Genomic DNA, 13,678 nt, shown 5'->3' on the forward strand with positions numbered 1-13,678 from the left:
GCCTTAATTCCATCCTTCTATCAGCCTTAATTCCATCCTTCTATCACCCTCCATCCATCCTATCACCTTCCATCCATCCTTCTATCAACCTCCATCCATCCTTCTATCACCCTCCATCCATCCTTCTATCACCATCCATCCATCCTATCACCCTCCATCTATTCTTCTATCAACCTCCATCCATCCTTCTATCACCCGCAACCCATCCTTCTATTACCCTCTATCCATCCTTCTTTCACCCTCCATACATCCTATTACCCTCCATCAATCCTTCTATCACCATCCATCCATCCATCTATCACCCTCCATCCATCCTATTACCCTCCATCCATCCTTCTATCACCCTCCATCCATCCTTCTATCACCCTCCATCCATCATTCTATCACCCTCCATCCATCATTCTATCACCCTCTATCCATCCTACCACCCATCCTTCTATTAACCTTAATCCATCTTTCTATCAACCTCCATCCGTCCTTCTATCACCCTCCATCCATCCTTCTATTATCCTCCATCCATCCTTTATCACCCTCCAATCAACCTCCATTCCATCCTTCTATCACCCTCCATCCATCCTTCTATCAGCCTCAATCCATCCTATCACCCTCCATCCATCCTTCTATCACCCTCCAATCAACCTCCATCCATCGTTCTATCAATCGCCATTCCATCCTTCCAGCACCCTCCATCCATCCTTCTATCACCCTCCAATCAACCTCCATTCCATCCTTCTATCACCCTCCGTCCATCCTTCTATCAACCTCCATCCATCCTTCTATTAACCTCCATCCATCCTTCTATCAACCACCATCCATCCTTCTATCAGCCTTAATTCCATCCTTCTATCAACCTCCATCCATCCTTCTATCACCCTCCATCCATCCTTCTATCACCCTCCATCCATCCTTCTATCACCCTCCATCCATCATTCTATCACCCTCCATCCATCATTCTATCACCCTCTATCCATCCTACCACCCTCCATCCATCCTTCTATTAACCTTAATCCATCTTTCTATCAACCTCCATCCGTCCTTCTATCACCATCCATCCATCCTATCACCCTCCATCTATCCTTCTATTTAACTTAATCCATCCTTCTATCAACCTCCATCCATCATTCTATCACCCTCCAGCCATCCTATTAACCTTAATTCCATCCTATTAACCTCCATCCATCCTTCTATCACCCGCCATCCATCCTTCTATCACCCTCCATCCATCCTATTACCCTCCATCCATCCTTCTATCATCCTCCATCCATCCTTCTATCACCCTCCATCCATCCTTCTATTAACCTTAATCCATCCTTCTATCAACCTCCATCCGGCCTTCTATCACCCTCCATCTATCCTTCTATCATCCTCCATCCATCCTTCTATCACCCTCCAATCACCCTCCATTCCATCCTTCTATCACCCTCAATCCATCCTTCTATCACCCTCCATCCATCCTATCACCCATCCTTCTATCACCCTCCATTCCATCCTTCTATCAACCTCCATCCATCCTTCTATCAACCTCCATCCATCCTTCTATCACCCTACATCCATCCTTCTATCACCCTCCATCCATCCTATCACCCATCCTTCTATCACCCTCCATCCATCCTTCTATCACCCTCCATCCATCCTTCTATTAACCTTAATCCATCCTTCTATCAACCTCCATCCGGCATTCTATCACCCTCCATCCATCCTTCTATCATCCTCCATCCATCCTTCTATCACCCCCCAATCACCCTCCATTCCATCCTTCTATCACCCTCAATCCATCCTTCTATCACCCTCCATCCATCCATCCTATCACCCTCCATCCATCCTTCTATCACCCTCCAATCACCCTCCATCCATCATTCTATCACCCTCCATCCATCCTTCTATCACCCTCCATCCATCCTTCTATTAACCTCCATCCATCCTTCTATCAACCTCCATTCATCCTTCTATCAGCCTTAATTCCATCAGCCTTAATTCCATTCTTCTATCAACCTCCATCCATCCTATCACCCTCCATCCATTCTTCTATCATCCTTCTATCAACCTCAATCCATCCTTCTACCACCTTCCACCCATCCTTCTATCACCATCCATCCATCCTATCACCCTCCATCTATCCTTCCATTAAACTGAATCCATCCTTCTATCAACCTCCATCCATCCTTCTATCAGCCTTAATTCCATCATTCTATCACCCTCCATCCATCCTATCACCCATCCTTCTATCACCCTCCATTCCATCCTTCTATCAACCTCCATCCATCCTTCTATCACCCTACATCCATCCTTCTATCACCCTCCATCCATCCTATCACCCATCCTTCTATCACCCTCCATCCATCCTTCTATCACCCTCCATCCATCCTTCTATTAACCTTAATCCATCCTTCTATCAACCTCCATCCGGCATTCTATCACCCTCCATCCATCCTTCTATCATCCTCCATCCATCCTTCTATCACCCCCCAATCACTCTCCATTCCATCCTTCTATCACCCTCAATCCATCCTTCTATCACCCTCCATCCATCCATCCTATCACCCTCCATCCATCCTTCTATCACCCTCCATCATCCTTCTATCACCCTCCATCCATCATTCTATCACCCTCCATCCATCCTTCTATCACCCTCCATCCATCCTTCTATTAACCTCCATCCATCCTTCTATCAACCTCCATTCATCCTTCTATCAGCCTTAATTCCATCAGCCTTAATTCCATTCTTCTATCAACCTCCATCCATCCTATCACCCTCCATCCATTCTTCTATCATCCTTCTATCAACCTCAATCCATCCTTCTACCACCTTCCACCCATCCTTCTATCACCATCCATCCATCCTATCACCCTCCATCTATCCTTCCATTAAACTGAATCCATCCTTCTATCAACCTCCATCCATCCTTCTATCAGCCTTAATTCCATCATTCTATCAGCCTTAATTCCATCCTTCTATCAGCCTTAATTCCATCCTTATATCACCCTCCATCCATCCTATCACCTTCCATCCATCCTTCTATCAACCTCCATCCATCCTTCTATCAACCTCCATCCATCCTTCTATCACCCTACATCCATCCTTCTATCACCATCCATCCATCCTATCACCCTCCATCTATTCTTCTATCAACCTCCATTCCATCCTTCTATCACCCTCCATCCATCCTATCACCCTCCATCTATTCTTCTATCAACCTCCATCCATCCTTCTATCACCCGCCACCCATCCTTCTATCACCCTCTATCCATCCTTCTTTCACCCTCCATCCATCCTATTACCCTCCATCCATCCTTCTATCACCCTCCATCCATCCATCCATCTATCACCCTCCATCCATCCACCCTCCATCCATCCTTCTATCACCCTCCATCCATCCTTCTATCACCCTCCATCCATCATTCTATCACCCTCCATCCATCATTCTATCACCCTCCATCCATCCTTCTATTAACCTTAATCCATCTTTCTATCAACCTCCATCCGTCCTTCTATCACCATCCATCCATCCTATCACCCTCCATCTATCCTTCTATTTAACTTAATCCATCCTTCTATCAACCTCCATCCATCATTCTATCACCCTCCAGCCATCCTATTAACCTTAATTCCATCCTATTACCCTCCATCCATCCTTCTATCATCCTCCATCCATCCTTCTATCACCCTCCATCCATCCTTCTATTAACCTTAATCCATCCTTCTATCAACCTCCATCTGGCCTTCTATCACCCTCCATCATCCTTCTATCAACCTCCATCCATCCTTCTATCAACCTCCATCCATCCTTCTATCACCTTCCATCCATCCTTCTATCACCCTCCATCCATCCTTCTTTCAGCCTCAATCCATACTTCTATCTCCATCCATTCTATCACCATCCATCCATTCTATCACCCTCCATCCATCCTTCTATTAACCTCCATCCATCCTTCTATCAGCCTTAATTCCAACCTTCTATCAGCCTTAATTCCATTATTCTATCAACCTCCATCCATCCTTCTATCACCCTCCATCCATCCTACCACCCTCCATCCATCCTTCTATTAACCTTAATCCATCTTTCTATCAACCTCCATCCGTCCTTCTATCACCCTCCATCCATCCTTCTATTATCCTCCATCCATCCTATCACCCTCTACCCATCCTTCTATCACCCTCCATCCATCCTTCTATCACCCTCCAATCAACCTTCATTCCATCCTTCTATCACCCTCCATCCATCCTTCTATCAGCCTCAATCCATCCTATCACCCTCTACCCATCCTTCTATCACCCTCCATCCATCCTTCTATCACCCTCCAATCAACCTTCATTCCATCCTTCTATCACCCTCCATCCATCATTCTATCAGCCTCAATCCATCCTATCACCCTCCATCCATCCTTCTATCACCCTCCAATCAACCTCCATCCATCGTTCTATCAATCGCCATTCCATCCTTCCAGCACCCTCCATCCATCCTTCTATCACCCTCCAATCAACCTCCATTCCATCCTTCTATCACCCTCCATCCATCCTTCTATCAACCTCCATCCATCCTTCTATTAACCTCCATCCATCCTTCTATCAACCACCATCCATCCTTCTATCAGCCTTAATTCCATCCTTCTATCAACCTCCATCCATCCTTCTATCACCCTCCATCCATCCTTCTATCACCCTCCATCCATCCTATCACCCTCCATCCATCCTTCTATTACCCTCCATCATCCTTCTATCAACCTCCATCCATCCTTCTATCACCCTCCATCCATCCTTCTTTCAGCCTCAATCCATTCTTCTATCTCCATCCATTCTATCACCCTCCATCCATCCTTCTATTAACCTCCATCCATCCTTCTATCACCCTCCATCCATCCTTCTACTAACCTTAATCCATCCTTCTATCAACCTCCATCCATCCTTCTATCACCTTCCATCCATCCTTCTATCACCCTCCATCCATCCTTCTTTCAGCCTCAATCCATCCTATCTTCATCCATCCTATCACCCTCCATCCATCCTATCACCCTCCATCCATACTTCTATCAACCTACATCCATCCTTTTTTCAGCCTCCATACATTCTTCTATGACCCTCCATCCATCCTATCAATCTCCATCTATCCTTCTATCACCCTCCATCCATCCTTCTATCAACCTCGATCCATCCTTCTATCACCCTCCGTCCATCCTTCTGTCAACCTCCATCCATCCTTCTGTCAACCTCCATCCATCCTTCTATCACCTTCCATCCATCCTTCTATCACCCTCCATCCATCCTTCTATCAGCCTCCATCCATCCTTCTATCACCCTCCAATCAACCTCCATTCCATCCTTCTATCACCCTCCACCCATCCTTTCAGCCTCAATCCATCCTTCTATCTCCATCCATCCTATCACCATCCATCCATTCTATCACCATCCATCCATTCTATCACCCTCCATCCATCCTTCTATTAACCTCCATCCATCCTTCTATCAACCTCCATCCATCCTTCTATCAGCCTTAATTCCATCCTTCTATCAGCCTTAATCCATCTTTCTATCAACCTCCATCCGTCCTTCTATCACCCTCCATCCATCCTTCTATTATCCTCCATCCATCCTTTATCACCCTCCAATCAACCTCCATTCCATCCTTCTATCACCCTCCATCCATCCTTCTATCAGCCTCAATCCATCCTATCACCCTCCATCCATCCTTCTATCACCCTCCAATCAACCTTCATTCCATCCTTCTATCACCCTCCATCCATCCTTCTATCAGCCTCAATCCATCCTATCACCCTCCATCCATCCTTCTATCACCCTCCAATCAACCTCCATCCATCGTTCTATCAATCGCCATTCCATCCTTCCAGCACCCTCCATCCATCCTTCTATCACCCTCCAATCAACCTCCATTCCATCCTTCTATCACCCTCCATCCATCCTTCTATCAACCTCCATCCATCCTTCTATTAACCTCCATCCATCCTTCTATCAACCTCCATCCATCCTTCTATCACCCTCCATCCATCCTATCACCCTCCATCCATCCTTCTATTACCCTCCATCATCCTTCTATCAACCTCCATCCATCCTTCTATCACCTTCCATCCATCACCCTCCATCCATCCTTCTTTCAGCCTCAATCCATTCTTCTATCTCCATCCATTCTATCACCATCCATCCATTCTATCACCCTCCATCCATCCTTCTATTAACCTCCATCCATCCTTCTATCACCCTCCATCCATCCTATCACCCTCCATCCATCCTTCTACTAACCTTAATCCATCCTTCTATCAACCTCCATCCATCCTTCTATCACCTTCCATCCATCCTTCTATCACCCTCCATCCATCCTTCTTTCAGCCTCAATCCATCCTATCTTCATCCATCCTATCACCCTCCATCCATCCTATCACCCTCCATCCATACTTCTATCAACCTACATCCATCCTTTTTTCAGCCTCCATACATTCTTCTATGACCCTCCATCCATCCTATCAATCTCCATATATCCTTCTATCAACCTCGATCCATCCTTCTATCACCCTCCGTCCATCCTTCTGTCAACCTCCATCCATCCTTCTGTCAACCTCCATCCATCCTTCTGTCAACCTCCATCCATCCTTCTATCACCTTCCATCCATCCTTCTATCACCCTCCATCCATCCTTCTATCAGCCTCCATCCATCCTTCTATCACCCTCCAATCAACCTCCATTCCATCCTTCTATCACCCTCCACCCATCCTTTCAGCCTCAATCCATCCTTCTATCTCCATCCATCCTATCACCATCCATCCATTCTATCACCATCCATCCATTCTATCACCCTCCATCCATCCTTCTATTAACCTCCATCCATCCTTCTATCAACCTCCATCCATCCATCCTTCTATCAGCCTTAATCCATCCTATCACCCTCCATCCATCCTTCTATCACCCTCCATCCATCCTTCTATCAACCTCCATCCATCCATCCTTCTATCAGCCTTAATCCATCCTATCACCCTCCATCCATCCTTCTATCACCCTCCATCCATCCTTCTATCAGCCTCCATCCATCCTTCTATCACCCTCCAATCAACCTCCATTCCATCCTTCTATCACCCTCCACCCATCTTTTCAGCCTCAATCCATCCTTCTATCTCCATCCATCCTATCACCATCCATCCATTCTATCACCATCCATCCATTCTATCACCCTCCATCCATCCTTCTATTAACCTTCATTCCATCCTTCTATCACCCTCCATCCATCCTTCTATCAGCCTCAATCCATCCTATCACCCTCCATCCATCCTTCTATCACCCTCCAATCAACCTCCATCCATCGTTCTATCAATCGCCATTCCATCCTTCCAGCACCCTCCATCCATCCTTCTATCACCCTCCAATCAACCTCCATTCCATCCTTCTATCACCCTCCATCCATCCTTCTATCAACCTCCATCCATCCTTCTATTAACCTCCATCCATCCTTCTATCAACCTCCATCCATCCTTCTATCACCCTCCATCCATCCTTCTATCACCCTCCATCCATCCTTCTATCACCCTCCATCCATCCTTCTATTACCCTCCATCATCCTTCTATCAACCTCCATCCATCCTTCTATCACCTTCCATCCATCCTTCTATCACCCTCCATCCATCCTTCTTTCAGCCTCAATCCATTCTTCTATCTCCATCCATTCTATCACCATCCATCCATTCTATCACCCTCCATCCATCCTTCTATTAACCTCCATCACCCTCCATCCATCCTATCACCCTCCATCCATCCTTCTACTAACCTTAATCCATCCTTCTATCAACCTCCATCCATCCTTCTATCACCTTCCATCCATCCTTCTATCACCCTCCATCCATCCTTCTTTCAGCCTCAATCCATCCTATCTTCATCCATCCTATCACCCTCCATCCATCCTATCACCCTCCATCCATACTTCTATCAACCTACATCCATCCTTTTTTCAGCCTCCATACATTCTTCTATGACCCTCCATCCATCCTATCAATCTCCATATATCCTTCTATCAATCTCGATCCATCCTTCTATCACCCTCCGTCCATCCTTCTGTCAACCTCCATCCATCCTTCTGTCAACCTCCATCCATCCTTCTGTCAACCTCCATCCATCCTTCTATCACCTTCCATCCATCCTTCTATCACCCTCCATCCATCCTTCTATCAGCCTCCATCCATCCTTCTATCACCCTCCAATCAACCTCCATTCCATCCTTCTATCACCCTCCACCCATCCTTTCAGCCTCAATCCATCCTTCTATCTCCATCCATCCTATCACCATCCATCCATTCTATCACCATCCATCCATTCTATCACCCTCCATCCATCCTTCTATTAACCTCCATCCATCCTTCTATCAACCTCCATCCATCCATCCTTCTATCAGCCTTAATTCCATCCTTCTATCAGCCTTAATTCCATCCTTCTATCAACCTCCATCCATCCTTCTATCACCCTCCATCATCCTTCTATCAACCTCCATCCATCCTTCTACACCTTCTATCCTTCCTTCTATCACCCTCCATCCATCATTCTTTCAGCCTCAATACATCCTTCTATCTCCATCCATCCTATCACCCTCCATCCATCCTATCACCCTCCATCCATACTTCTATCAACCTACATCCATCCTTTTTCAGCCTCCATCCATTCTTCTATGACCCTCCATCCAATCACCCTCCATCCATCCTATCAATCTCCATCTATCATTCTATCACCCTCCATCCATCCTTCTATCAACCTCCATCCAGCCTTCTGTCAACCTCCATCCATCCTTCTATCACCCTCCATCCATCCTTCTATCATCCTCCATCCATCCTTCTATCACCCTCCATCCATCCTTCTATCACCCTCCATCCATTATATCACTCTCCATCCATCATATCACCCTCCACCCATCCTTCTATTAACCTTAATCCATCCTTCTATCAACCTCCATCCTTCTATCACCTTCCATCCATCCTTCTATCACCCTCCATCCATCCTTCTATCACCCTCCAATCAACCTCCGTTCCATCCTTCTATCACCCTCCATCCATCCTTCTATCACCCTCCATCCATCTTCTATCACCCTCCATCCATCCTTCTATCACCCTCCAATCAACCTCCATCCATCGTTCTATCAACCTCCATTCCATACTTCTATCACCGTCCATCCATCCTTCTTTCACCCTCCAATCAACCTCCATTCCATCCTTCTATCACCCTCCATCCATCCTTCTATCAACCTCCATCCATCCTTCTATCACCATCCATCCATTCTATCACCCTCCATCCATCCTTCTATTAACCTTAATCCATTCTTCTATCAGCCTCAATTCCATCCTTATATCAACCTCTATCACCCTCCATCCATCCTTCTATCACCCTCCACAATCCTTCTATCAACCTCCATCATCCTTCTTTCAGCCTCAATCCATCCTTCTTTCAGCCTCAATCCATCCTTCTATCTCCATCCAATCATCCTCCATCCATACTTCTATCAACCTACATCCATCCTTTTTTCATCCTCCATCCATTCTTCTATGACCATCCATCCATCCATCCTATCACCCTCCATCCGTCCTATCAATCTCCATCTATCCTTTTATCACCCTCCATCCATCCCTCTATCACCCTCCATCCATCCTTCTCCCCCCAGACGTCTTATAGTAACACTCAATGTTGTGTACCCCATAAGAATAGTCTCAAGCTCTCATTCAACCCATATTAACAAAATTCCTTCATATCCCACAGCTCCTCATTAAATATCAACAGACGGATCTGAAAGAAAACACTTTATTGACATAATGAGATCGAGCCAAAGTCTTAATTCTTCTCTTTAGCAGTAAAACTTGAGTAAATTGGGATACATACATAAACAAAACCCCTCTAAACCCAAATGAGCCTCTACTGAAGCATAACATGCTCAATGCCAGTAGACTAGAGCATAACAAAAACAAAACAATTGTCACATGAAGACACACATAACTTCCATGACAGTTTGTGAGTCATGCGGAGTGAAGCTTGGCAAATGGCTTCAACATTCCATTGCGACACAGGAAATAAAAGAAATTCCAATTCCATTGCTTTTCAGTGAGGAAAATTACAATTGGAATTTCAGTTTATTTCCGGAATTGAATGAATTGACCCCAACCCTGTTCTTCACTCAGTAGCAGTGTCTTACCTGCTGCAGTTAGGTCTGGTGGAAGATAGATGACATGGGTAGCTGGTGTAGGTCTCCTCTTACGGATCTGTTAGGTGGAGACAGGACATGGCGGGATAGGATAGGACAGTACAGGAAAGAGAGGTGTTCAAGTGTGGCACTGAAGATAACTGGAGACAGACAATAAGCACCCGTAACCCAGTAGCATATGATACAGACTTGCTGTGTGTGCATGTTTTACAAAGTGGTAGAGTTTAGTGTCAATACAATCAATGACCTACAGTACCAGTCAAAAGTTTGTACACACCCTACTCATTCAAGGGTTTTTCTTTATTTTTACTATTTTGTACATTATAGAATAATAGTGAAGACATCAAACTATGAAATAACACATATGGAATCATGTAGTTACCGAAAAATGTTTAAACAAATTCTTCAAAGTAGCCACCCTTTGCCTTGATGACAACTTTGCACAATATTGGCAATCTCTCAACCAGCTTCATGAGGTAGTCACCTGGATTGCATTTCAATTAACAGGTATCCCTTGTTAAAAGTTAATTTGTGGAATTTCTTCTTAATGCGTTTGAGCCAATCAGTTGTGTTGTAACAAGGTAGGGGTGGTATACAGAAGATAGCCCTATTTGGTAAAATACCAAGTCCATATTATGGCAAGAACACCACGAATTAAGTTTCTTTATTTAACATTTAGTTATCTAGGCAAGTCAGTTAAGAACAAATTCTTATTTACATTATTTACAGCAGCCTCTCAAACCCTAACCTGGACTACACTGGGACAATTGCGCACCACCCTTTTGGACTCCCAATCACAGCCGGTTGTGATACAGCCTGATGCAGTGCCTTAGACCACTGAGCCACTCAGGAGCCCAAAGAGAAACAACAGTCCATCATTACTTTAAAACATGATGGTCAAAATTTCAAGAACTGAAAGTTTCTTAGAGTGCAGTCGCAAAAACCATCAAGTGCTATGATGAAACTGGCTCTCATGAGGACCACCACAGGAAAGGAAGACCCAGAGTTACCTCTTCTGCAAAGGATAAGGCCATTAGAGTTACCAGCCTCAGAAATTGCAGCCCAAATAAACGCTTCACAGAGTTCAAGTATCAGGCACATCTCAACATCAACTGTTCAGAGGAGACTGCGTGAATCAGGCCTCCATGGTCGAATTGCTGCAAAGAAACCACTACTAAAAGACACCAATAAGAAGAAGAGACTTGCTTGGGCCAAGAAACATGAGCAATGGACATTAGACTGGTGGAAATCGGTCCTTTGGTCTGATGAATCCAAATGTGAGATTTTTGGTTCCAACCACCATGTCTTTGTGAGATGCAGAGTAGGCGAAGGGATGATCTCCGCATGTGTGGTTCACACCGTGAAGCATGGAGGAGGAGGTGTGATGGTGCTTTGCTGGTGACACTGTCAGTAATTTATTTTGAATTCAAGGTACACTTAACCAGCATGGCTACCACAGTATTCTGCAGCGATACGCTATCCCATCTGGTTTGCGCTTAGTGGGACTATCATTTGTTTTTCAACAGGACAGTGACCCAACACACCTACAGGCTGTGTAAGGGCTATTTGACCTAGAAGGAGAGTGATGGAGTGCTGCATCAGATGACCTGGCCTCCACAATCACCCAACCTCAACCCAATTGAGATGGTTTGGGATGAGTTGGACCTCAGAGTGAAGGAAAAGCAGCCAACAAGTGCTCAGCATATGTGGAAACTCATTCAAGACTGTTGGATAGGGTTTCCAGGTGAAGCTGGTTGAGAGAATGCCAAGAGTGTGGAAAGCTGTCATCAAGGCAAAGGGTGGCTACTTTTTTATTTATTAAATTTTTATTTCACCTTTATTTGACCAGGTAGGCTAGTTGAGAACAAGTTCTCATTTGCAACTGCGACCTGGCCAAGATAAAGCATAGCAATTCGACACATACAACAACACAGAGTTACACATGGAATAAACAAAACATTGTCAATAATACAGTAGAACAAAAGAAAACAAAAAGTCTATATACAGTGAGTGCAAATGAGGTAAGATAAGGGAGTTAAGGCAATAAATAGGCCATAGTGGCGAAGGAATTAGAATATAGCAATTAAACACTGGAATGGTAGATGTGCAGAAGATGGATGTGCAAGTTGAGATACTGGGGTGCAAAGGAGCAAGATAAATAAATAAATACTGTATGGGGATGAGGTAGGTAGATAGATGGGCTGTTTACAGATGGGCTATGTACAGGTGCAGTGATCTGTGAGCTGCTCTGACAGCTGGTGCTTAAATCTAGTGAGGGAGATATGAGTCTCCAGATTCAGAGATTTTTGCAGTTCGTTCCAGTCATTGGCAGCAGAGAACTGGAAGGAAAGACGACCAAAGGAGGAATTGGCTTTGGGGGTGACCAGTGAGATATACCTGCTGGAGTGCGTGCTACGACTGGGTGCTGCTATGGTGACCAGTGAGCTGAGATAAGGCGGGGCTTTACCTAGCAGAGACTTGTAGATAACCTGTAGCCAGCGGGTTTGGCGACGAGTATGAAGCGAGGGCCAACCAACGAGAGCATACAGGTCGCAATGGTGGGCAGTGTATGGGGCTTTGGTGACAAAACGGATGACACTGTGATAGACTGCATCCAGTTTGTTGAGTAGAGTGTTGGAGGGTATTTTATAGATGACATCACCGAAGTCGAGGATCGGTAGGATGGTCAGTTTTACGAGGGTATGTTTGGCAGCATGAATGAAGGATGCTTTGTTGCGATATAGGAAGCCAATTCTAGATTTAATATGGATTGGAGATGCTTAATGTGAGTGTGGAAGGAGAGTTTACAGTCTGACCAGACACCTAGGTATTTGTAGTTGTCCACGTATTCTAAATCAGAGCCGTCCAGAGTAGTGATGCTGGACGGGCGAGCAGGTGCGGGCAGTGATCGGTTGAATAGCATGCATTTAGTTTTACTTGCGTTTAAGAGCAGTTGGAGGCCACGGAAGGAGAGTTGTATGGCATTGAAGCTCGTCTGGAGGTTAGTTAACACAGTGTCCAAAGAGTGGTCAGAAGTATACAGAATGGGGTCGTCTGCGTAGAGGTGTACCAGAGAATCACCAGCAGCAAGAGCAACATCATTGATGTATACAGAGAAGAGAGTCGGCCCGAGGATTGGAGGATTGAACCCTGTGGCACCCCCATAGAGACTACCAGAGGTCCGGACAACAGGCCCTCCGATTTGACACACTGAACTCCATCAGAGAAGTAGTTGGTACACCAGGTGAGGCAATCATTTGAGAAACCAAGGCTGTAGAGTCTGCCAATAAGAATGTGGTGATTGACAGAGCCGAAAGCCTTGGCCAGGTTCTAAAATATATTTTGATTTATTTAACCCTTTTTTGCTTACTACCTGATTCCATATGTGTTATTTCATGGTTTTGATGTCTTCCCTATTATTCTACAATGTAGAAAATAGTACAAATAAAGAAAAACCCTTGAATGTGTAGGTGTGCCCAAACTTTTGACTGGTACTGTATGT

At 45.0% G+C, this 13,678-nt stretch overlaps 1 protein-coding gene across 1 annotated transcript in view; it reads right to left on the bottom strand.

Moving 5' to 3' along the window:
* Positions 1-13,678, bottom strand: part of ppp1r1c (protein phosphatase 1, regulatory (inhibitor) subunit 1C) — a 54,841-nt gene that overhangs the window by 40,540 nt on the left and 623 nt on the right. The window contains exon 2 of the mRNA XM_065018290.1: positions 10,168-10,234. Within this exon, the coding sequence (XP_064874362.1) occupies positions 10,168-10,234 (67 nt within the window). The remainder of the gene's footprint in view (positions 1-10,167; positions 10,235-13,678) is intronic.

The sequence above is a fragment of the Oncorhynchus nerka genome, linkage group LG1 (assembly GCF_034236695.1).
Source record: "Oncorhynchus nerka isolate Pitt River linkage group LG1, Oner_Uvic_2.0, whole genome shotgun sequence".
Classification (NCBI taxonomy): Eukaryota; Metazoa; Chordata; class Actinopteri; order Salmoniformes; family Salmonidae; genus Oncorhynchus; species Oncorhynchus nerka.